The sequence below is a fragment of the Ruditapes philippinarum genome, unplaced genomic scaffold (genome assembly GCF_026571515.1).
Source record: "Ruditapes philippinarum isolate M1 unplaced genomic scaffold, ASM2657151v2 ctg4765_1_1_1_1, whole genome shotgun sequence".
Taxonomy (NCBI): domain Eukaryota; kingdom Metazoa; phylum Mollusca; class Bivalvia; order Venerida; family Veneridae; genus Ruditapes; species Ruditapes philippinarum.
In genome coordinates this window covers 64,620-91,590 of record NW_026858755.1, presented here as the reverse complement: position 1 = coordinate 91,590, position 26,971 = coordinate 64,620, and the positions used below count along the sequence as shown (strand labels likewise).

General features: G+C 33.4%; 3 protein-coding genes across 3 annotated transcripts in view; all 3 read left to right on the top strand.

Moving 5' to 3' along the window:
• Positions 1-1,925: 1,925 nt before the first annotated feature.
• Positions 1,926-7,244, top strand: LOC132754135 (papilin-like). The gene is made up of 5 exons (XM_060744728.1): positions 1,926-2,541; positions 2,999-3,085; positions 3,600-3,734; positions 4,785-4,925; positions 5,388-7,244. Exons 1-5 carry the CDS (start codon positions 2,397-2,399, stop codon positions 7,007-7,009), a joined length of 2,130 nt encoding a protein of 709 aa, XP_060600711.1. The 5' UTR covers positions 1,926-2,396; the 3' UTR covers positions 7,010-7,244.
• Positions 7,245-10,512: 3,268 nt separating this feature from the next.
• On the top strand, positions 10,513-12,588 carry LOC132754127 (carboxypeptidase inhibitor SmCI-like). The gene is made up of 3 exons (XM_060744720.1): positions 10,513-10,687; positions 11,240-11,386; positions 11,615-12,588. Exons 1-3 carry the CDS (start codon positions 10,624-10,626, stop codon positions 12,295-12,297), a joined length of 894 nt encoding a protein of 297 aa, XP_060600703.1. The 5' UTR covers positions 10,513-10,623; the 3' UTR covers positions 12,298-12,588.
• Positions 12,589-18,796: 6,208 nt separating this feature from the next.
• LOC132754125 (bone morphogenetic protein 1-like) overlaps positions 18,797-26,971 on the top strand; it is a 29,733-nt gene continuing 21,558 nt past the window's right edge. The window contains exons 1-3 of the mRNA XM_060744719.1: positions 18,797-18,984; positions 20,796-20,889; positions 22,617-22,715. Coding sequence (XP_060600702.1) covers positions 18,870-18,984; positions 20,796-20,889; positions 22,617-22,715 — 308 coding nt within the window. The 5' untranslated portion in view covers positions 18,797-18,869. The remainder of the gene's footprint in view (positions 18,985-20,795; positions 20,890-22,616; positions 22,716-26,971) is intronic.

Sequence of the window (26,971 nt, the reverse complement as noted above, 5' to 3'; positions counted from 1 at the left end):
CATGTATTATAATTTCTATGTTAACAAGTAATTGGAAGGAAAGGTCAAGAATTGTCACCTGATAAGAAGAACATTATGGTAGATTTGCATTTAAAAAAGGATTTAGACCTTGTAAAATAATAGAGACATTGGATATACCTTATAGTATGGTATTTAATATTTTATAAAAAATAAATCATTTGGTTTCTGGCAGACCTGCATTACTTACTGGGAGGGGTTATCGTGATTTAGAAAGACTTGCAAAAAAGAACAGGAGAAACACATTATGTGAAAATACATGTAAATTTAATGAAAGTGCTTTGAATCAAGTATCCAAGAGGACAATCTGTCGTCTGGACAGCGTCATTAACACAAACACAGAGTAAAAAGGAGATTTTTAAAGAAGACATTGGTGGTAACAGTTTAAAATATGAAAAAGAGGTTGTCATGGTGTTTACAGAAACGGTGGTTAACTATTTAGAGACAGTCAGTGGAAAAATGTTATATTCTCTGATGAGAGCCAGGTTGTTGAAGGTGGTGATAACAGAGTTATTCTCATTATACTCATTCCATCAACAAAAAATAGAAAGTTTTTCTGTTATGATATAGAGGTGTATATCTTGGGAGGGTGTTGGAACTATTACACATATTGAAGGTAATATTGATTCATAGAAATACATCAGCATGTTACTGTACAAATGTCACTAAGTCGTTATTTATGATTTCGTGAGATTAACCTTGGCGACACACATATAGGCAATTAACTTGTTGACAATTGTTATTTAAGTTTTACATGTTACTGTCTTATATTTTGTATTATTCACATGATTTATTCATGAGTGTACGTGCTGACGTAGAACAATAAATATGTGATGACTATTTAAACGGTGAATATAAAAAAATAAGAGAAGCAATTTGATAAAACACTTGTCAGGTATTTAATAGATAAAACACCTGTGAGGTATTGAATAGGTACAATTGAATAACGTTATAGCTGGGACATCAAGTTCTTGGTGAATATGACGTGCGTTCGTTGTGCTAAAAAATCCTAATTATACTGATTCCATTCCGACCAGGCGAACTCTTCATTAAGACACTGTGACTCTCGTATTCTTCTTGGCAATAGAAACGGAAACATGCACCTATACTAGCTTTTAATTAATTGTTTTATTGACGTTAGGGCGTGCTATTCTTTTAGTTAGACTACAATGCAACATCTACAAAGCGTCCCTTCTACAAGCAATTACATTTTTACAACATTATTGTACCATAGTTACAATACACAGGAATCTTTACCGCTGTAGAGCAATTCTTCTTAGAAACAACCAAATAAAATAATGCACTTTCGTAAAGATACTTTCTAATTTAAATTTTGACAAGAGATGGACAAGTTGACATATGATCCTGAATAAGTTTTTAAAGACTGTAATGAGTCATTTACCAACATTGACGTTACGATGCTAGACGTAAAATAATGATATGTCTTTTTTTCCGAAATAGATAAACTGTATAAAACGAAAATAATGTATAACACGCACATGCCAAAATGTCAAGTTTTTATGCAAACATAGCTTAACCAGATGACATAAATGACGGATAATAACATACGATCCATTGATGACTTACGAAATGTCACATAACTATATTTTTTATAATACATGCAACATATTGTCGCTAATCCTATAAAAAAAACCTATGGATACATTGGTAAAAAGACGAGGTATCATCTGTAGTCAAATTGAAGCATTGTTAACATATGTAGTTAACATGCACATGTGCAGTTTGCTCTTTCAAGTTGTGCTGATATTGTTTGGTGTACCTTGCAAGAAGGTTGTGGCAGTACATGAACATGGTGAAATAAGTAAGTACGTTAGATATGTATATTAACAATACACCTGTTATTTAATCCGCGGTGATTGTTGTAAAAACAAACGAGATATCTTTAATATTTCCAACACAATATGTGTTATAAGTTGAAGACTTTCATGAGTTAGCTAATCTTTGTTTGGACTTTTGGAATAGGCACTTACTAAGGTGTAACTGTGACTCGGGAAGATTCACACCTCTACTAGTCCCTTTGCAACGGAGAGGGGGGAAAACGGTTATGGTGGTTACAAATAATTGTCATTATTGTGTTTGGAACTCTATCTACGTTTTAACTTGATAATGTTTATAATATGGCACAAATAGAAAATGATAATTTTAAAAATATTTGAATTAGAAACTCTTTTTAACTATTTTGTAACACATTGACGTATGTGAGTATTTATGATGCAGGTTATATAAGCAGATTTAATCAAATTTACTCTACAATATTAATGAAGTTTTGTTGTTTACATTGCCCCCGATAAAATAATTTTATAATAATCCTATGAAATCAGATACATGCGTGACATATTTACATTTTTTATTCATGTATGTGTGTAGGTAAACCTGGACTTTGTCCCGAACCTCCACCGTTCGGATTATGTGTCGAGCTTTGCACGAGTGACAGTAACTGTATTGACGATTACAAGTGCTGTCCAAATGGTTGTGGTCATACATGCCAGAAGCCCGTATTAGGTAACGGAATCATAAGTTTTGACGTATTTTCTTAATAAACTGATATATTCTGCACGATTAACGGACGTTTTTTTCTACTCTGTCAGGCTTTTGTATTTTTCAGCATTTGAAACAATTTTTAAAATAATCTTATGTCGTGCATAACATATTTCATTTTTTATTTCAAAATTTTATTTTTGTTTTATTTGAAATTAACTTTGATCAATAGGTTTGCAAAAATATGTCCACAAGGAAAACGGATCATGTTCTTTGACCCAGGGAAAGAATAGGTATTTACATAAATAAGATACTTTTTTTTTACCTGAAGGACTTGAGAGGCACAAAAGACACAAAAAATACTAACCGTTCCGCTCTTCATGAAAGAAAAAAACAACAAAAAACATTATTTTTTTATTAATGGATTTAATTAATTTGAATGTTTTGTGTGTTTGTTTTTCAAGTATCCTATCTTTTCCAGATTGTTCTCAGGTAGTATGCGTACGCCCTAGCTGTTTGAACGGCCATGTTATACCGGAAGGGGAGTGTTGCCCTATATGTAGACCAGGTACTTAATGCATCTAGGAGTTGTGTTAAAGGGCAACGTTTACGGAAAGCAGTTCCAATAAAACCCTTGTCACACAGACGGAGAAACATCTACACAAAACAGAGAAACTTCGGAAATATGTTTTGCTTGATTACTTTTTTAAGATACACATGTACAAAGATATTGTTAATTTTAAGTTTGTGTGATTCATTGTAAAAAGGATTTTCTCCAGTAACATTTAATCGTTAATTGTGGTAACATTTTTCAATCTGGATAAAACTATGTAAGCCAAAAGTTCAAAATCACTACTGAACAGTGCAGACCATGACCACACGGCACGGATTTGCCACCGGATCTTTGTGTGAACTGTTCGTATGTAAAGTAAGAACCTTGAAGTATACCTTGGCATTACGACTTCTCATACTAAATTCGCTGTAAAGAAATAAATTAATATGTGTTTCACTATTGTCATTTAATTTATACTGTAAGCTTTGTAATCTTTTAAAATAAGCAGATTTAATTCAAAACATTTCAGAGAAACCTGGAATATGTCCTGAACTAGAAGATGGTGGTATCTGTTTGCTAGCATGTTTAATTGACAATGAGTGTCCAGGATCACAAAAATGTTGTATCAATGGTTGTAAACATACATGTGAGACGCCCTTACCAGGTGAGTGGGATGGTTAAGTGTAAACCTAGTAACTGAAAGAAACGTCTTGGCACTTGAACACACCTACGGATGTTTCATGATTCAAAATTGCTCTTTTTTATAATGCATCATTATGTTGAATTCATTATGTTCTTTTAAAAATGAATTGTTAAATTGTAATAAATCAAGCACGAAAATATTCATTATTACGTAAATGATGCTTGTCAAATGCTATCACTATCAAATAACTTTATTTTAGTTTTGACCATTTGTTGACTCTTAAGTAATAGGCAAATGTTATGAAAGATTAACATGATGCGTTGAATTTTTATGTACTTTTGCATTACTGTAAATTTAAATAATGAAATCATCCACACAGAATTGCAATGAGGTCTTATCGTGTGTTACTGAGTTAGGAACCGATATTAAGTAGCAACAATCTATTCAGAGCCCAGTGTTAAGCTGGATTTTTGTTATTGTTTTACCAAATTGACATTAAGATATATGAGACTAGACCAGTAGAAGTGTTTTTTTAATTTTAAGAAAATTGAACAAAAACGAAAACGAAAGCTTTAAGAACGTCTAAAACGACACAATTGCAAATGTAATAGCATAGGTTTGGTTTGGAAGTGTAAGCTGCCGTCCACTTCTGGAATAAGCATAATCTAACATTGAACCATGATGCATTTGGAAACATCAGCAGATGTGTTCATTAGGCGGTAACCATAGAACCTTCAATGCGACAAATTCGTGCCGGTTAAAATGCGTTTGCTTATGTTGCGGTCGTAAACAAGTATACACATATATTAACCTCCTATGAACAGGTTAGATTAGACAAAAAAGAGTGAAACATGTCAATCGTTTCAAATTGAACTTGATTGATTGTACTGATATAAACCACACTTCCTATTTGCTAAACATACTTAGAATGAATACAATCTTAAAGTATCCTAGATTTTAAATACTTGATGTAAATATCTTGGTTAATACGTAAAAAATGTGTTTAAAAAAGCCTGAATGCCCTCGTTTATAATAACATTACTTACATAATTATTTTTTTAATATAAAAAGAGACATGCCCCAATGGCAGGAACGGGTCATGTGGAACAATTGCTGGCTTAAGTTGTCCAAATGACACGACATGCATGTTCAAAAAAGATCATCCTGACGCTGCTGGGAAATGTTGCATTGATAAGCCAAAACCGATTGAAGGTAAGCAAGTTTCAATAGACATGAAAATGAATTTAATATTTGCTAGAAGATGTCAAAGGCACATTTGGCCATAGAAATAAATAAATGTTTCACTTTACAGGATGAGGAAAAGGATTTAAAAGATGCTTATTATCTGAACAAATGTAGTGCTGAATGTGAAATAATTTGTCATAAATATATCAAAATTTAAAGCGACAGATGACTCAGCTATGTGGCCATTTAGTAACATTTTTGAAATGTGACAGGACACACAAAATAACATCTTTTGGGAAAACTATATCAGCACGTTTAAGCTAAATGTGTCTTTTACTATGAGAAACATCTACTAGGATCGTTAAAGTTTTGTTTTAATTTTTTTTTTTCATTCAAATGAATTCAAAATACAGACAAAAGTTTTGTGAAGTAAACATGTAACCTGTATTCAATTGATTATGACATCACTTAAGTGTTTTTTTTTTACAGTTTGTGTATTACCAGTTAAATTCGGTCCATGCCAAGATTCAGTACCACGCTATTTTTATAATACAACAACTTGCAAATGTGAAGAATTCGATTGGGGTGGTTGTGAACCAAACGACAATAATTTCTTTAACCTTGCATATTGTCAAGCGTCGTGCGAAAACCCAATGTATTCTAATTCTGTGTGTGAATTAGCACAAAGTAGTGTTGATGATTGCAAGACAGATTGGAATCTAGATAGATGGTACTTTAACAGGACGTCATGTGAATGTGAGCCCTTTAAGTGGAATGGGTGCGGAAGCGCTAACAATTTCCTCACAAAAGAGTGGTGTGAAATTAACTGTGGTTGCTACGATTGCAATAAGGAAACAAACATTTGCAACTTACCCTTCAATCCCATTGGGACTGTTGTATGCTCAACCCATACACCTAGCTATGGATATGATACTGAAACGTGCCGATGCGAAAAGTTTATATACGGGGGCTGCGCGGGAAATGCAAACCGATTCAGTACACTTGCAAACTGTGAGAAACATTGCAGTAATAATGAATGCAATGCACATGTATTTTGCGATCAACCAGCCAACCCTGGAACGTTTGATGACAATATACCAAGATATTTTTATAACACTGAAACCTGCAACTGTGAAAAGTTTATTTGGGGAGGCAGCGGTGGAAATAGTAACAATTTTAAGACTCGCGAAGATTGTTTTCAAACATGTGATGGATTTAACAAATGTGATGCACCAGTTGTTGAAGTAAATTGTCTTTTGCCAAAGGAAACAGGTCCATGTCAAGCTGTTATGTCAAGATTTTATTTTGATCATTTAGATTGCAAATGCAAACAGTTTAATTATAGCGGATGTGGTGGGAATAGCAACAACTTTATGAACATTCAGCAGTGTGAAACTTCATGTTCAAATACAACTTGTCCTTTTTGCAATAAACCAGGAAACCACGGACTTTGTAATGGTAATTTTAAACCTTACTTTTTCAACATTCAAACATGTAGATGTGAACAGTTTGTTTATGGCGGTTGTGGTGGTAACGAAAACAGATACGAGACCAAAGAAGAATGTGAAAATATTTGTGGTGAAATTCAATGCCCTGTCTGCAACCTTCCTCCAGAGAAAGGAAACTGCATGACTGAATTAGACCTTTGGTATTTTGATGCTGTTGATTGCAATTATAAAATATTTAAATACAGTGGGTGTGGCGGTAATATGAATCGATTTCTTACAGAAGACGATTGCAAAAGTTCTTGTGGAAATGTTTCTTGCCCAGTATGCTCAGTACCAAAACAGACCGAATCATGTGACGATCATGGAACTAAGGAACGCCGGTTTTTCTACAATCCTTTGAAGAATAAATGTCAACCATTCCTGTGGGGTGGTTGTCAATCCAATGGAAACAATTTTATCAAAATGAAAGCATGTAAAAGTGTTTGCAAAAATTTTGTTTGCTCTCTCCCAGTTAAAATCGGTCCTTGCGAAGCAGCCATTGAGCGATATTATTTTAACGCCTCGACAGGGGAATGCCATGCGTTCTTATGGGGTGGTTGTGATCCAAACGGAAATAACTTCAAATCCCTTAGACAATGTCGGAGAGCTTGTAGAAAGCGATGAAAGAATAGTAAATAAAGATACATGGACATACGTTTGATAACTTAAATATAGTAAAAGGAACCTTGAATGTCTGTGTAAATGTAATATATATACATTAAACAACTGAAGATGTTGTTATTCTTTATTTAGTCAGTAACGTACTATTAATGCCTTGAGAGAATCTGAGCTCTCGTGTTAAACTTCATGAATATTTGTCATCTTTTGACATCAATTTCTTTAGGGTATTTTTTAAAAATTAATTTACTCAGTTTTTTATTTTCATTCAGATAAATGGTGATTTTTTATTTATGTTCTGAAGACATATCAATGAAAATGGAACGCAAAATATATTAAATTGCAGGACATTCCTTAAAACTCTTTTTTTCTGTGAAAGTACATGTATATTAAATTTATTTAATTAAGACAATCATGATTCAGTTTTGTAGGCGAGTTTGCAATAATTTTCGTTATTCTTGTGCAATTACTGTTTTATTTTCCTACACCTGCTTTACAGAATATACACCGTGTTTTAGGTGATATTACATTCGAAAACTATATATTTTAAAACGTATTTTACATACGAAAAAATACACTCGACATTGCGTTAGCCAACAGTTAGCTTGACCCCTATCCCCCCCCCCCAAAAAAAAAAAAAAAAAAAAAAAAAAAAAAACAACAACAACAAAAAACCGAACTTTTGATATTAAAAAAAAACAACCCAATCAACTAAGTACCAATAGAATTAAATTGACCACAAAACATATAGAGGGGTGGGGTCAACTTTAATATTGTGTTGTACGCATATTAAAAAGTTCCTTTTCTTGGATGACATCACAAAATGACGTAATAAAAATGGATGATACTAATAAAAAGGTGTTTAATTTCACAAGTGAAACATCATATGTCCTGGTGAGATAAGATATATATTTAAATAACAAAATTGACAAACATTAACGTACAAGAAACAAAGTAAAATATGATAGTAATATGTCCTTATTGTGACTGTAGATATATGTATAATATGTGATTTAATTGACAAAATATAAGATATACTCGTATTTAGAGGCGTCCTAACCGATTATTAAAGGTTATCGCATGTCAAAAGTAGTTGACGTAGTAAATAAAGAAAAACAAATTGCCGTCTACTTTCTTTCCTTACTTATGCACTGTTTAGAATCGCATATGCATGATTTATTAAAGTACGAACAGAATCAATAACATATGAAAGTACACTTGTGGGCAAAAGGTCAATATATATGTATAAGTGAGTAATAACTTACGTACATACGTAGACGTATATATTTATTTCAGCTAATTTACCCCTGGAGCTTTGATCATTATCTCCATGTCCTTTCATTAACTTTTAATATACAGTATATGTATATAAAATAATATGAACAACGTGATTTTAGCCAATCAAATGTATCATATTTTAATTGAATGTTTTAAAACGTACATTGATAATAAATTATATCTTTTAAACGGACTTTTTTGAAATTCAAGAAAACAATTCCGTGTCATTTTGGTTAATTGATTACATTGTCAGGTTCTAAAACGTAAGTTTTTATTTTGAATAACAATTCTTCAAAGAAATATTTTGACTATACTTTTAACGTATTACTCTGCTAAAAAATATTTCTTATTTTACATTTGTACGTGTTTTTTACGTTTGGTCCTTTATCCTATTAAATGATTTTTCGTTACAATATATTACGTACGCATAAAACGTTGGTATATAGTTATATATTCGGTGCCAGTAAGATTGATTTTATTTAATTATCTTTATAACAGGACTGATAAAATTGTTAATTAATGTCATTTAATTTCGAAAATAACTATGCATGTAAGACTATATACAGTCGAAATTTGTTTGACAATTTGGATAATGTACCTTGCTAAAATAGTTAAAAATCATAACTTTTTTAATCAAGTATAGGTTAGAGTGCATATTGGGTGTTCTTCGTAAATAAGAAAGCTAAAAAGGAGCGGAGCTTGCGAAGCGACTGTAGCTTTCTTATTTACGAAGAACATCCAATATGCACTCTAACCGGTTTAGTGCTCCGCCCACTTGCGTTTTATAATATAAAACGTCCAGTTTATATAAAATCTGTTCTATTAAGATTTGTAACCTGAAAATTTGAAAAATCCTCGTCGGTAATTGGCTTAAAAAAATTGGCGAGCACTGATAAAGGTTTTTACGCAGTGTTATATCTAAAGACGTTTGACTTGTTACATGAATGCTATTTGTTTGCGATGTAACCCTCACTGAGCTAGCCGACTCATATAGGCTTAAATTTTTTTAGGTACTGTGTTAGTTTTTCTGCTTTTCACCCTATATAAATGCTTGCTTTGTCTATTCGGCTTTCCTGGATAACTAACACGACAGACAACTTAACCCACGTTGTTCCTGACTCAGTGTTGATAGACAATAGACCATTAGACTCAATGTTAGAAAAGCAGCAGTTACGAAGAAATTTTGTCTCGCCCGAGGATCGAATTAATGACCCATGGATTACTACCCCAATGCACTCCCTATTGAGCCAAGTGGGTGGAGAAATTTTTAGAAAAAAAATAACAACAAAACTTTACAGCGTACACATAAGATTCAATGTTTTCATACATGGCATAACCTAGAGTGAAAATATATGAAAACTGTTGGTCACAAATGACAAAAACAAGAAGGAATGATAAAACATGCAAGACAGACATATTTTATTGAAAGGTTATGTTTTCGTGGTGTTTACTTGTAATCATTTCAACTGTATTTACTGCCGGACAATGTCATGCATTCTTCTTTATAACTTCACCAAATCATGAAGTCATAGTTACACGTTGAAAAATCATTATGTAAAAACTTCATTGATTTTGTATTTTTTAAAAAGATATATGCTAATATTTATACTCTTCCTTAATAATGCACATTTACTTACAACGGAGTCCTGTGATATAAAATATTAATCCTTATTCAAATATAGTTCGGCCTCTGTGAACTACAATTGTTATAATATCACTGTGAAATTATCAAAATATAGTTTTCACAATCTACTCAAAACATGTAATAGTATGAGGTAAATACATGACTGAATTTTATTGGACGAGTACAACACAAGTTAAACAAGGCGAAATTTCAGATAGAATCAATATTGCTATCAACAATGTATAATAACCTCTTTAAAAAGATATGCGTTTAGAAATAGATATCTTAGAACCAGGCTGTATGGGGTACGATATGCATTTGGTATTGATATACGGGGCAAAATTGATAGGATATAATCCGACAATGATTTCTATTAGAATATAGAGTAACAATATTCAATGTTTGAAAAAATATTAGTTTTAAACAAGGTGTAAACAAGTTTTATACTTGATACTGGAGTTCCTGAAAAGTGGTGCAAACTGCAATGATAATTTGTAAAATATATAAACCGTTCCTATTTCTAATTCTAAATTAGGAGTGCCATATCTTTTTTGTCAATTATTTTAATATGAATATGACTATTTACAAAGATAAATGAAAATGAATATGAACAAAATCGATCGAAATATGTGATCTAAACAGACGTTTATTACGTAAGTGACAAAAATTAAATAGTATTGAAACTTAGTAATGTAGCCTGTATATTTTTGTATTTAGCATGAAGCATGTGTTGGCTATGATTTTACTGCTGGCTGTAAATATACATACTGCTGCGTCGAACGGTAAGTTTAGACTTTTGTTTGTTTTGCTTGTTTTTACGGCGCATCACAACACTTTAGGAAACAGGACAGATGATTTTGGCTAACCTCAGGTGTTATAAACTGAACGCAACAACAGAGACCAAAACCACCATGAGCCTCCAGTTATGCGAACCCATTTAGTTTCCTCTTACGATTACGAAGGGATAAACAGTGGCTGCAATTGTGGTCCGTGAACGCTAAAAAGAAATCCCTTCAGCCACAATAGGGGTGCAGTTTAGTCTCAAACACTGCTGACAACAGAATCAATACAAGGAAACGTCATGCATTTTCCTTCATGATTTAGTTATCATGTACAAGTGATTTGCTACTTTTAGCCTCGTCGTTTGAATTATCTCTGATGTGTGCCGTTTTTGTGTTTAAGTGCTCTGCTGTTGTCTTGTGTGACTAGATGTTGTGGAGGCTCCGTTTCTGTAAAATAGCATTCCTTTTTTGCTATTCCATATTACTGAAAGTCTTTTTTACCATTCCTAGCGTTCGGTGATCAAAAAACTTCAATATTTTTCATTCTTTTAGTGTGCAGTAATGGATACAATGGGAATTGTAGTACAGAAGTAGTGTCTTCGTGTACAAATGGAACAACATGCTTGCTAGATGATATAGATAATGGAAATTCAAGTGGAAAATGCTGTATAAATGGGGATTTGTCTCAGGACTCAAAAGGTAATTCTGATTTGAGTAGTGGTATTAAACTTTTGATCCGTTTAAATTAAAAACAATGTCAACTGTTTGTTATAAAGAGTGAAGATACACTACACCTATGTATATTGGAACATTTGTAAAATGAAAAAAAGAAAGCTTTAGACAACTTGATTAGAGGATATTGTTTAAGATTCTAATGTTGCATTAAAAAAACAATAATAACAGGGCATTTACATAACCTATTTTCAGTATGTACAGAGCCCAAGGACATTGGCCCTTGTGAAGCAAGTTTTCAAAGATACTTCTATAACATCAAAAACGGTCAGTGTGAAAAATTTACCTGGGGAGGTTGTAACCCGAATGGAAATAATTTCATGAGTGAAGAACACTGCAATGAAGTTTGCGGAAATATATGCCTTCTGCCACGTAAAAGAGGTTCATGCAAAACGAAAGCCAAAAGATGGTATTATGACACTTACGATTGTCTATGCAAACAATTCTCCTATAGTGGTTGCAAAGGCAACGAAAACCGTTTCCGTTCTAAAAAGGACTGTGAAAACGCATGCGGTAATACCTTTTGTCGGGCATGCTCAGTGGAAAAGAAAATTGGGCTATGTAAGGCAGCAATGCCAAGATTTTACTATGACACAAAGAAAGGGAAGTGTCAAGGTTTTATATGGGGTGGATGTCAGCCAAATGAAAATAATTTTGCTACCATGAAAGCGTGCAATATGGCTTGTAAGTCACACGTTTGTACACTGCCAAAGACAGCAGGTCCGTGCAAAAGGGCTGTCCAGAGATTCTACTTTGACGGTACAACAAACGAGTGCAAGGGGTTCATATGGGGTGGATGTAAATCGAACGGGAATAATTTTAAAAGCGTTAAGGCATGCAAAGCCAAATGTAAACCAAAACGGAAAAGCAGGACATAAATATATCAAGGCTGAAAAAAGAGAACATCATTATTATTTCACTCTTTACTGTAATAAGCAATTTTCATATTCATAATATTGTTCTACATAAAAAGTAGACGTTTTGATTTTAATTCAAGCACTGTCGAATAAAGACCTAATCAGAAGTATAAAACTGTATAATATATTGTGTGCATGGTGTTTTTGAATACATGATTCACGACTATTCTTTTGAGCTCAGTCAATATGGAATGTCAAAACGATAACGTAATTAACTCGAATGTGAAACGAATTTTGAAATTAAAAGAATAAAATCATACAGCAATATGTTTTTTTATTATAACTTTTGATTATAAGGTTCCCTTCGCAAAGACAATGTATATTGATGCAAAATTACATTATGTCATTTACTTGAATCCGACCCTATTCAGACAATATCAGGTATCGTAATGTTTATTATGTCTCCCCCACCTCGGGGGGAGACATATTGTTTTTGCCCTGTCCGTCCGTCAGTCCGTCCGTCCGTCAGTCCGTCCGTCCATTCTTCGTTTCCGGACGATAACTAGAGTTCCATTAGACCTACAGACCTCAAACTTCATAGGATGATTGGTCTTATTGAGCAGATGATCCCTATTGTTTTTGGGGTCAGTAGTTCAAAGGTCAAGGTCACAGTGACCGTTGGTCAATTTCTCGTTTCCGGATGATAACTAGAGTTCCTTTTGACCTACAGCCCTCAAACTTCATAGGATGATTGGTCTTATAGAGCAGATGATCCCTATTGTTTTTGGGGTCAGTAGGTCAAAGGTCAAGGTCACAGTGACCGTTGGTCAATTTCTCATTTCCGGATGATAACTAGAGTTCCTTTTGACCTACAACCCTCAAACTTCATAGGATGATTGGTCTTATTAATCAAATGATCCCTATTGTTTTAATGGTCAGTAGGTCAAAGGTCAAGGTCACAGCGACCGTTGGTTAATTTCTCCTTTCCGGATGATAACTAGAGTTCCTTTAGACCTACAACCCTCAAACTTCATAGGATGATTGGTCTTATTGAGCAGATGATCCCTCTTGTTTATGGGGTCAGTAGGTCAAAGGTTAAGGTCACAGTGACCATTGGTCATTTTCTCATTTCCGGATGATAACTAGAGTTCTTATCAGTGAGGACATTTAACTATTATTGATATATCAGTGATATATCAGTTGTCTGGTTTTATATACTCTGTTCTTTTTTGATCTTTCCACCCTTATGCGGTCATTTCTTCCCCGCTGCGCGTTCAATGCTACATGGTCACAGCAAGGTGTATTACACGCATTGTTTTGTTTGCTGATGATATGACATTCAAGTGTCAAGTAGACCTTGACCTTGGAACCAGCCATACGAAACATGTACTCTACACGTTCTCTGGATGTGGTGAATTTTTGTTTCAAGTATCTACCAGAGAGGCTTCATTGTGAAAACGAGTGGAGTCATCCCAACACACTACAGTTATCATGATTTTACAAACATTGTAATTTGAGTTGTCTTTCAATAGTGTAAAAAAATCTGACAATATGAACGTTTGTTTCAAGTATCATCAAAATCCTTTAAAGGTTTGAAGAATTATGGAGCAGACACAATTTCATTTAATTTCATTTGTGAAACTATATATGATATGACCATCAAGTGCAATTTCGTTTGACGCCCGCCTGCCATACGCTGATTGAATAACCAGGATTTTCAAAATTGAATACCTGGTTAAAAACAAACAGTTTAGGAAGCATCTTCTCATACAACCTTAACAATAGAAACCATCCATAGACAGCCTTCATTGAAGTGACTACCGGGTATTTACATTATCTTATCTCCATTTCCATTCCTGTTTCCATTCACAGTTATTCTCAGCAGTGGGGGAGACATGCGCTTTTTTACAAAAGCATCCTCTAGTTTGTAATGAGTAATCTTAAGAGATGAGTGGGGAGCGGTTACCTAGTGGTTAAGGTGCCTGTATCTAAACATAGGTTCGAGTCTTATTCGGGTCACGACAATGTTTCATCATATGGCACCAGCATTTGTTATTTCCAGGAAGCGGACTCGAACGTGGTAATTATCAGTTGCAAGAGCTTGTTTCGCAGTCGAGCTAAAACGATAAATTAGTTTAAACTAAGAAATGCTTCTGTAATTTCAGAACGTCAAAAGGTAACTTTCTCTCCGTTCTATCTAAACCACAACTTGTACTTCCACATTTGTATGTACCTGATGATGTCTGTATAGTACATAGGTCCTCGTGAGGATTAATCAATTTGCAGACGACGTTTACGAAACGTGAACACAGTACGACTTATTTGACAAACAAGTGTATATACATCTGAATTTATATTATGCAGTCGAATGGTTTTGTTTCAAGAATCACTCAACCAGTTTCTATATTTATTATTATTATTATTATTATTAAACAATAATAAGACAAACAACGGAGAGATATTAACAACAGACAATACAATTTAAATTTTACAATAATTATTACAATAATATTGCATTTTGAATTATTTACCTTTCATAATTAGCATTATAAAATAGATTAATATTGTTTGATACAATGTTATCCGTTAGTAGCGTTTCTTTAATTTAAGAACGTTTTTCCTTATTTCCTTATTAACGAGCCTCATTCCAAGAGTAATTATGTGTAACGCCGCTAATAGATGCATATCAATTAGGTTTTTTACCAAATCTAACAACACGTATAGTATTTCCAACAAATCTTTACCGATATCTATTAGGAATGTTTTTGTTTGATAGATGGCCGCCGGGTATAAAACAATTCCTTTTCGGGTTCAATTTATCGCTCTAGTCAGATCGGCCAAGAAAAAAAGTGAGACACTAAAACTATCACACTTGACAATAAAACGTCAATTAAACAAGTTTTTTTTTCATCTTACCAATACACAAATTCGTGGCATAAATACATTTTCAAAAATAACAAGCATTACAAAAATCACAGATGTTTTTCAATTCAGCATGAGGCTCTGATTATGCTAACTGCTACAACAAAAGGTAAGTTAAGTCTCAAACGCCGATGACGTCATATCATAATTGATAAAAAGATTCATACAGCTTTTAACATTTTAACATATCTCTTAAATATTTTGAAAAGACGTAATCTTCTCAGCATGCTAATGATCTTTATGAGATGTTTCCCCTTGCTTATTTACATGCTATACGTATTATTAACTTTTTATTATTTCTCTTTATGCAAAGATTAACTTAAGAGAAATGTCGCCATTTGCACCCGTCGCTTTTCAATGCTGTATTTTATTTTCAAAATCATAATTAATTTAAACTATCAGTTACCTATTTTACCCCTTAATTATGTTCTTTTTATGTGCAAACAGATGCTTAAACAGATACGAATTCGTAGGTTTGGTTGAAACTTTATAAAATGGTTATGTAAAACAAAGTAATGAAATGAAAGAAAGACAACAATACGAAAAAATTCTTTATAATAATTTATGATGATACAAATTCTGATGAAAACATTTAAAAATCCTTTTCCCATAAGCGGATAGTTGTAAAATGTTGGCCCTTGAATTTACAATATTTCACTACTACATGTATCAACCTATATTGATAATGCAAATGTGAAGAATATGTGCAACCAATTCTTATGGTGGTTGCGACGCAAATGAAAACCTTTTTTTTCTGTTTTGTTTTTTTTAAACGGGGTTTATCGCAGCACCGATCGTTCTCTATGCCCGATTGAGTGAAAAACCGGACCATGCACATAAATAAAAGAACTGTCCAAAAGATAACTCGACCCACTATTATAACTATTATAAGTACTTGGATGATGGTTACTTACAAATATTTTTTTAAAGGATATTAAATAGATTGGTGGCACGAAAAAACTCCGAAGCCAACGCATCGTGTCTATTGAAATTGAGTTATCATAAGAACTCCGATGACATATTTTGAGTTATCACAAGAACTCCGTGACATTTGAAAAATCGGGTTTAAATTCAATAGCCGGGGCTTTATGTTTGCAACTCTCCATTATAATTAGGTAATTAAGTAAAGCAACGAAGAAGATCACAAATGAAAAGGTCAATATATACGAAGAGCAAGTAATTAGGAAATTTTACTCAAAACTACCAGATATTTTGTAAAGTATGAAAAATGGAATTTAAGGGTTTGTGAAACATAATACAACATGTAGGGCAAGCTTTATTATCAAAGTTTAATTTAGCACCTCAAACTCCCTATTTAAATGTAAAAATTACCATTTTTCACGTGAGTTCTGCAATTATATAGAAAAGTTTTCCACGGAAATCCGTAACGTTTTTCAGGGACTCCGTGACAGTTATCATAAGAACTCTAAACAAGTTATCATATTAAGAACTCTAGCCTTCGTGTAACAGTTCATTCCCAGTGTTCTTTATATAAATGAACAAAACCATATTTAGCAGATACGTATGAATGTAGAACCAAGAGCAGCATTTCTAAGCTATTAAAACTGTTGAACCAAAGATCATCATACACATATCTTTGCATAGCAGAAATAGCACCGTCTGGAACTGCGCAACACTTCTAAAACAAATGGTTATATTTCCCAGGAGAAAACGTAGTTGTTTTATAAATAGTCAATTGTGAATAAAATAACAGAACACAAAGTGGTTAGAATAAGGCCGTGACTTTATTGTGCATTTTGGTTAAAACAAATATCATCGTCAAAAATATGAAATAAAATAAAAATTGTAATGAGAAAAATATGAAAGACAGCTCCCAGCTAAATGCATGGATAGCTACATAGCAATGCAAAGCGCTGTAAACTATGATAGTAGTAAGCTGTGAAATTGCTATAATCTGCTTAGCTTTGCCGCTACGAGGTCAACTATTAAGAATATAAAACGGTGTGGCATTGTACAAGAGTAAAACAAGAACAAAGCTAAAGAGAAATCGGGGCAAACTGCTTCTCAGATAAAATCTCTTAACAATGAGATATTCGCAACGATAATGGAAAGTCTTGAACATAATTTATCTTGGAGAAGTTATAGTAATACTGTATAATGTCACGACTGGATTTAACACAATTATGTATCAATTATACTTGTAAACGTATTGGCATTATAGAAGATATATTCCAGTTTTCATATATGATAGATAAAGTTAGGTACGTGAAAACAGTAAAAACAAAAACATTTTTGATTTCCTTTACCATGAAACTTGCGAATTGTGGTCTACTCACCCAGGAAAAAACAAATAAAACCCAGTGGAAAAAATGGAAACCCGTACCCGTTTGTCAATGTCATACCACAAAAATATCGGGTCGCATCTTTGCAAATTCACATTAACATTAAAGTATATAAAAAGGTACCATTTTAATCCTTTAGCTCAAAAAATAATTGTTTATACAGAAAATGATTTTGAATTCATTTTTAAGTATTGTATAATGTTCCAAATTACAACTGTTTATTTAATACTACATGTACTATTAGATTGTTTTAATTTCTACAACAAAGTTTGTTATAATCAGGCAGAGAACATCAAATGATTACTTTGAGTGTTAACACATCAAATCATTTCAAACACTAAATGCGTTGAATATAATGTTTTCTGTAGACTGTGTCGAATATGCAACAATTACTGGACGTCTTTTCTTTGATAGTTCTTTTGATAAGGGTAAAGACGTGAACTCTGCAAACTATAGTCTAGGCCTGATTTTGTCTATGCGAGAGAACGTTATGTTTGGACGTTCTTGACATAATTATACACTCATATCAGTTTAATCTGTTCATAAAAGATGTTGAAATGTGCACCATATTTCACTCTCCTTGCAGCAGTCTAATGTAACGTGGTATTATTTATTTTAACATCAGAAGAACAGATAAACCTATAGAAAAATTTGGCCATTCGGCATGTTAACATTTAAAGAAGGTTGACCTGACCTTTTTCAGAAGTGCCATTGTAAATTCGACTTAACACAAAAAAGAATACATCTACACCAATAACTTAATAGTTATGTAAAAATTAATAACTTGTTTGATTGGCCTTTTGATAATCGAATCTCAAGTTTTGACAGGATGATTGATAATTGAATCTTTCTGTTTAGTTTGAATGTTGTCAAAATATTTATATTTAATCATGTGCAATTTATAATTTGACTTTAACGTATGTATAATATCTGTGTATATGTTTGTGTATATGATTTATGTATATTTTTATGTAATGATTTGTGTACGACTAATTATTTTTGTATTTATTTATGTATATGACTTCAGTTAAAAGAAGATAATTAGATTGTATAACTTTCATCTAGAATTAAAGAATGAACTTCATGAACATAATCTTATTATTGCTATATTTATCCTACCAACACTTTTTTTATGTTTCCAAAAATATTTATAGTACTTTATAATGAGAAATGAATTGTTTATGAATTAAACAAGCGTGTGCTCTTGAAACACTCGACCTAACCAACTATTTTACAGCAGGAAATAAAAAAGATCACATCCTGTTTTCCGAGTATTCTTAATAGCGAAAAAACAAGTGAACACTTGCAAGCCAATTTGAAACCAGCGTCTGTTTTTTTTATGATAAAAATACGTTTTATAAAAACAAGATGCATGGATTTAACTGTTTGATTTTCGCCATTTTGGTGAAGTTTAGCTTTTCTCATGTTACATTTCCAGATGTTCTTGAAACAGCTATACAGAATTTACGTTCTAAGAGGGAAGGTAAGTTTAATTTTAAATCATGATAAAAAGATAAGTTAAATTTCAGGATTTTGATGTTGAAATAGTTTATAAACACACGTGTATTTACCTAGAATAATTTTGCAATTTCTCAATCACCCTTTCTTAATCATTTATGTCAATCAAAAACTATGTTGTGGCTACCTTAACCGTTCCCTTTTTCCATTATCCCTTTCTACGTTTTAGACAGTTTCTCGCCTTACTATTGACACAATTTCTTATAGATCAAATTTCGTGACGTTCAGACGACATATTTTTAACGCGAGTTTGTCTTTTACAAGTGGCATATAAATTGTGATTGCAACGATAAATGTGGTTTAAAAGTCATTTTTGTCTGGCATCGTCAAATATGTCTCATGACGTTACGGCGTATTTTGAAATCTAATTGTGCCATATTGTAAAAATATACACTTCATAAAGCGCCTATTGTCAGCGCAAATTAATGAACTGCGCCGGTGTGCGTTGTAATGGTTTTTCACTTCACTGTTACGTTCAAGCTATTTGCGTTATCAAATTAGACATAACATCAGTTTACAAGTATAGTTTTCCGATTAATTGTGATATATAATAATAAGTGATAGTTTGAAAATTCTTCAATTGACAGCCTCAGTCCGGTTTATTTTTGATCATCCCATTGTATGTCCTGAAGACTTTTAAATCTATTTCCAATTTTTATTCAGAAGGAGGATAAAGCATATGCACTTTTTACATGACACGCACAGGGACACTGATCATTTCAACTAAACTATAGTATAGTTTATTTAGGATGATAACGCTTTATCAGAAATTCGTGCTTAATTTATAGGCGGAGCTTAATATGCTAAGTGTTCTATCCCATGATTCAAATTATCGAATAAATGTTTTTCAGTATTACTACAATAAATATTTTCAATTGACAATATATATTTTCAAATATAGAACATATATACAGAAAATTATCGCGCACAAATATTTTTGTTATGAACAAATATTTAGTAGTATTGAATAAATATTATGGTATGGAATATAAAATTATATAAATTTTGAATATAGACCAAGAAATAAATTTATTGAATTTTGCAACGTTTAACATGCCATAATCTATATAATAACAGTAATTACGTATTTTTAAAAGGATGGTAGTTGCTTGGCCATGACTGGCTGTTAACATGCATTGCAAATGCATAGCAAATCCAATTAATATATTATATATTATACAAAATATGTTCAGTATTACTTTGATTGTGATTTCTTATATGCCAGAAAAAAGGTTTGTAATATAAATATCAATCAAGAACAATTCCGAACGAATGCTTCTTTAAACACATAAATATGTTACTTGATAAGTGCGCTAGAACGCTAAAGTACCGGGACAAGACTGCGTCATAAAAACAAGCCCTGCCAAGGAGTAGCGCATTAACAACGACACTAATGCCAAAAGTGGAAATAAAGGCCCCCTTCAGATACGAAAGGACCCCCATTTTTAAATGAAAATTTCGTTTGGTACTCCGGAAATATGAGGTGGCCTCGGAATTCGGACGCCGATAATTTTAGGGGCCCCGCAGTAATGCGATCAATGGCACATGCTATAAACCAATCTGTATATATACATTCATTCAAACGTGTTTCACTAGTTCACTAAATAGCGAAGGATGATTTGGACATTTAACTGTCTTTGGACGCCAGAATTCCAAATTGACGTAAATCGCCGACTGATAAAATTGTGTTTATACCGCATACACTACTCGTATCAAATTAAATTTTCATAGATTGCCTGTTATGAAGCATATTCCGTAAATTGCACTGTTTTACAGCACCGTGTGGTGAAGAAATTGATTTGGAACAAACGGGCGGTGTAGCTGAAATTCAGCTCCGGACGGAATTATTCAACGGCACAGGATTCTACAGGTATTTCATGCTGAATTTCAAAGTAATTCTCATACATAATAAGGCAAAGTTCATAGAAGATTCGCTCCTATGTGACTTGAATATACCATATGAAAAGTAAAAACAGAATAAATGCAGCTAACTCTTATCTCACACGATTTATATTTTATTTAGTACATTGTTATTTGAAAATCTGTTACGCATTATAATGTATGAAAGTGAGGCTAACTTCAACTCTTTCCAATGTTTTCATCCCGTAAAAGGAAAAATCAAAGCTCAGAAGGCGCTGAATTTGTTTGGGTCTCAGAATGTCAGAAAGGTGAAGGTTGTGTGATTATAAACCAATTTGTTTTTGTATAGCGCCAACAATGCTTTCCAGTGTTTGAACTGTAGTAAATTGGCTATAAGACTAATTGCAACACTGATATTCAACTCAATGTTTATTTGACTTAAACAATTTAAAAAAATGAGTTGACCTTAACTGGGATTTGAACTCCAGACCTCTCGATTCTTAAGCGAGCGTACAAACCCCTCGGCCACGGTGAAGTTATATGTAAATGGCCTGAAGAAAACCATATTATTCTAAATTAGGGTTTGTAACTCTTATTATTTCGACGCTAAACCGGTTGTTTAACACATATGTAAATAATCATGTAGCTTACTATAAACATGTAAATCTATAAAGAATAAAACAATATTAGAAATCTTCGACCATTCGGGAACTATTTTGCTTGAAAATTAATGCGCCTGTCATTTGACAATCTTTACGCAGTGATCTCACCTGAATTTTTCGGCGTTAGTGTACATATAAAGGGAAGTAACTGCTTCAAAAAAGCGGACTACTTTCGGCATTTGCAATTAACAGCATCAGAGTCGGAAATTTCGCTACCTTTATTTGTTTGGTCTGACGACCCAAACAAATAAAAACCAATCAAAACAACCAATCAAAACAACCAATCTTGTTATTTCACAGATTTTAAAGTACATACTCTCCAAAATATTTTGTTATCAATTAGAATTTTAAAGTTTTATTGATCTACAGTTTGCCATCATCAAAACTTTTTGAACTGTATAAATCAATTTATCTGAAGATTTCAGTGTATACAAACTACTTTTTCTTTTGTCATGTCCGTATATATTACAGTAAGTAAGCCGTCTTCATGTGGCACTAAATCAGTCATGTCAATAAACCAACTTAGTAACTTTCCAAAGTGAGAAAGATTGAAATTGTTTTCTCAGCCATCATTTAAAAAAAAAGTTTTTGAAGATGTACTTTTTCTTAAAGCGCCATGCCTCCCGATGAGCCAAAATATTTAAGAAAATCAAACTTAAGAAAAAAAGTACTGATATTTTAGAAAAGTCAAAAGATTACAGTAATAATTTACATGTTACGTGAAATTATTGACAAATTTTGCAGTATTTATCACCTTATTTCTACTGCGTGACTAACGCTGTAAGAATCATTTCTGCATATTTCGACCTTTTTAGGTCATTTACGTTGCTTGTAAGTACAATTTGTAATGTGTTAATTACTTTCTTTATTCACGACACAATATTTTACATTTAAAAACATTTTTTAAAAAAAATCACGAAAGTTAGCTTGAATCTGGAGGCACGCTGCCTTTAATTAAGACAGCATCTTTAATACTTTAAATTTAAAAAAAGTTAACAAACGATCTAAGTAACATATTTCTATTGTATTTGTTGTATGTACAGTATATTCAAATTTTGATCGCCTTTCTATTTAGAGCAAATGAAGACTGTACATGGACTCTTAAGACCGCCCAAGATCATTTCATGATCTTAAAATCTGACTACTTCAGCGTCGAAATAAGCGAGAACTGTAGGTAAGTAACCAATAGTTTTCTTAAATGCATATTGTTACCTTTATAAAGCTAGTAAAATAGAGTCATTAGGAGTCAATATGTTGTCTCAGATCTTCAGTTATACAAATGGTGTATAAGCAGTAATGCACAAAATACTAGTACACATTAAATGATGTTTTCAACTTTAAATGCACCTGTACTTATTATGCAAATGTTATACTTTGTATATCCATATGAAAAACGTTTCCTCAAAGAACGCCAAAAAGACATTATCGAAAATTATTGTTGGCTCTATTTGACTAAGACTGATTATGGCAGAATTCAAAATTTACATGTTGAAATTTTGCATTAAGAATAGCAAATGTGCTTAATGGGTTGAGACCATTGCGGTTTCATATACATGACCATAGGTATATTTTGCAAAAATATTCGGAACACTCATCAATGTTCATGTTCAAGAATGGTCTGTCTATTTTCTTTATAACTGATCAGTTTTCAACGGCGTTTAATATTTCATGCATAAGTGGGTCATTAAACAAATGGAAGGGCTCGATTTTCAGCGTTGAAATTTTATGGAAATTCTTTGAAAAATGACCCAATTTTCAACGAAGTTAAAAGGAGCTTAAACAGACTCTCTTAGAGGAGTGGATTCGAATCCCACAAGACGCCATTCGCGAGCTTATCAGAAGCATTGGGAGACTGTACAATGTCGTGATCAACGCAAATAGACGTCACACTCGATATTGACAACATCTTTAAACTTTCACTCACTTTCAAATTCATTCCCCTTGTATCACCCATGCACAAAAACCTTAACAACCACCCTAGTCCAGATTACAGTGATTAATTAGAACATAACAAAAAACAAATATTAATATCAACACTATCAAAATATCACTTGTTACTAATTAATTGTTGTATACCCATTAACATTTTACTAGTATACAATCGAATAAGAGGCCTCTATCAAATTTTGAGTAGTATATTTAAAAGATATCACACTAGTTAAAATTCACTCACATAAGTTAAGGATCTACAACCACCATGCTACTTTAACCTCTCATTACCATTTCTGTACTGGTCAGGGGAAGTAACCAATGCGAAAGGTTTGTAGTGTATCCGCAAACATGTAACGGTTACTTCCCCTAATTAGACGCTCGCCCTTTTGTTCAAAATTTAACGATGGATCACTTCACAACGACTTTTTGATCAAATTTCATGTTGAATTATTGGCAAAGTCAATTCTCAATTTTGAACAGTGACCCAGGCTCAGTTTTCAACGTTGAAAAAAACAAACAATTTTCAACAGGGTCAAAATGTAATGTTACTCAAGCAGCATAAAAATTGAATCGATGCAACACTTTACATACCACAAATACGTTGATGTCATGCTCGGGAATCTTCAAGGACTGATACTCTGGCATATTGTACACTACATAAACCACACTGATATGAAAATTAAAGAAACTGTTATTTCAAGATAAAAATAAAGGTGCAATTCAAATAGTTACAAACCAACTTGGTTTCTTAAACTACTGTTCCCAACCTATATATGCAGAAATTTACGTACAATTTTGGAAAAGAAAATACAACGGGTATCATTGAATATTGAATGTGACACTCCTGTCATTTAATGAAATTTGGCATCTGTAACCCAAAATTGAAGTCACGCGGTAGAATCTCTTCAATTACATTGTAGAAGGTCGATGTGTTCCGTATGTTTATGTATGAAAATCTGCATCGTCACGTTACACCAAGCTTTGTTTTCACAACACTTCACTATTAATTCATAGAAATAAAATTAATTCATAAAAATGAACACTTCACCGTTAGACAAATCTGTAGTGCTTTGATCTTATGGTATGAACAATACTTAAACTATATATCCCGTCTAACCACTTAAAGTTGATAATACACATACACATATTGTACAATGTCGTAGCCTGACAAATTTACACATTGTGTTCCCCGAAGTGTATTATTTCTAACATATTTCCACCGCATTCTCGGATCTTGATCGTCTCTTACTGTTTTTCTCTTGTACTAAATATTTCGTTTTCCTTATAGTTATATCGTCATTGAAAGTCAACATTATTAAACGAGACTTATTGCAGCGGCATTTTTTCTTCAAAATATAAGAATAATTTCAGATCGACACCATTCGCAAACAAGAGTAGATGGGAAGTATATCCATAACTGCCTGCAGGTTTTCAAGAAAGACCATGCTAATCTTCTGCAAATAAATGCCGCCCTTTTGGCGTGATAGTTGGCTGAATCGATCATTATTTTTGTGATAACTTGTTTACAAAGGGACAGATACGTATCATGCAGTAAAAAAACTTGTAATTTGGGACTTTTGAGATAACTACTCTAACACTTTAACACCGTGTTCAGATCTGTAATAAAAAGTTACATTTAGTTTAGTGGAAACAAAAAGTTATCGTGACTAATTTATGATTTCACAGTTTCACTTGCACGTAATTTGTAACAAGAATACATGGAATAGATCTTTGTTCATTTCTTGATATCTTGCACGTTCCGGTAAAAACAGTTTGCTAACTCATTTACTTAAGAAAATATACAAAATATTGGCAACCAATGGGTTCTGATCCCTGTTTATGCATGTAAGATTGTCATCTAAATCAGGGTCTTTCAATATTTGAAAGACCCTGTCTAAATCTGTAAAATCCGGCGTCCCACAGGGCTCAGTCCTTGGCCCGAGTCTGTTCCTTTTCTATATAAATGACATCCCAGAGGGTCTCAACGCAGTAGTCCGACTATTTGCAGATGATACGCTGGCCTATCTAACTGTTCCACCCTACAAGCCGACCTCGACAAACTAGCTGTCTGGGAAGAGAAATGGAAAATGTCATTCCACTCAGACAAATGCCAAGTCCTCACCATCTCAAAGAAAAGAAGCCCCATCTGCCGTAGCTACACTCTTCATGGTCATACTCTAGAGCACGTCACATCAGCTTAATACCTTGGATGAACCCTGAATAACAACCTAGACTGGGGCCAACATATACATAACATTTGTAAAAAAAACAAACTTTACCACCAGCTTCCTGCAAAGAAACCTTAGCATCGCCTCTACTTCCACCAAAGAAACAGCCTACAAAGCTCTTGTCCGCGCCACGGTGGAGAATGCGAGCACTGTCTGGGACCCCCACGAGAAGGGAGACATACACCGTCTAGACATGGTCCAACGACGTGCTGCACGGTATGTTAAAAACAAGTACCACAACAGGTCCAGCGTCACAGACATGCTTGCAGACCTTGAATGGAAATCATTACAAGAACGTCGCAAGAAGGCCAGACTGATCATGCTCTACATCAAATGATGTCATCAACAACAAGGTCGCTCTAGACAATTCACAACTCATACCCTCCAACTCCACATCTACAAGAAATTCACACAAACTATCCTACAAGATACCCTACTGCCGTACACAATACCGTCAACAATCCTTCCCACGTACCATCAAAGACCGGAACAGCCTACCTCCGGACGCTACGTCAGCCGGTACAGTTGAGTCATTCCGTACTCATCTGTCCCAACTCTATATCTAAACCACACTCTTGTCCGTTTTAAAGCTGCACTGTATATATTCCTTACTATTTTTACTCTTTCTTTCCGTCTTGCGCATTAACCTGGCAGTAAACTCCAGTTAGTTGAAGGTGGCAAGTATATTGGAAGAAGAAAAAATGTTCCATATAGGCGAATTTCACTTTTAACATATTTTAAAGGTAAACTCGTTATCTTACTCTTTAACCAGCAAGGCAGTTAGAGCAGACTCTTCACTCTTCCAATGGTATTCAAGTCATCAGGGTTGGGACTCTTTACTAACTACAGAAATCATGTAAATTTTATTTTACCTATTTGTTAAGATCTTAAGATATAGTTTTCCAAATCCATCGACACTACATACTTTAAACTTGTTCTTTATAAAAAATGTGAGGCCATGTCAAAGAGACAGATAATTCAAAATATAGGAAATCTTGTTTTGCCATTTCTGGCACTTTTTATAAATGATTTCTAGTTAAAATATGAAAAACAAGATCAACAAGGAAAGGCGGCGTTCAATGAACGCAACCCCATATGACCCAGCAACAAGAACCAATGGCAAGGAGCCCAGGTGGACCCCAAACATAAAAAGGACAGGGCAACGACACGTTAATCATTAAATGATAAATAATTTGTAACTGATTAGGAATTCAAAGAAAATAATAATAGGCCCACAAAGGGGAAGGGGACAGGAGACCGGGGGAAGGGG

Excerpts from the sequence above, each read along its gene's own strand:
- LOC132754135 (XM_060744728.1), top strand. The coding sequence starts at position 2,397 with ATGTGTGTAGGTAAACCTGGACTTTGTCCCGAACCTCCACCGTTCGGA. Across the intron at positions 2,542-2,998 it reads ATGCCAGAAGCCCGTATTAG|ATTGTTCTCAGGTAGTATGC; the intron begins GTAACGGAATCA and ends TATCTTTTCCAG. Across the intron at positions 3,086-3,599 it reads TTGCCCTATATGTAGACCAG|AGAAACCTGGAATATGTCCT; the intron begins GTACTTAATGCA and ends AAAACATTTCAG.
- LOC132754127 (XM_060744720.1), top strand. The coding sequence starts at position 10,624 with ATGAAGCATGTGTTGGCTATGATTTTACTGCTGGCTGTAAATATACAT. Across the intron at positions 10,688-11,239 it reads ACATACTGCTGCGTCGAACG|TGTGCAGTAATGGATACAAT; the intron begins GTAAGTTTAGAC and ends TCATTCTTTTAG. Across the intron at positions 11,387-11,614 it reads TTTGTCTCAGGACTCAAAAG|TATGTACAGAGCCCAAGGAC; the intron begins GTAATTCTGATT and ends ACCTATTTTCAG.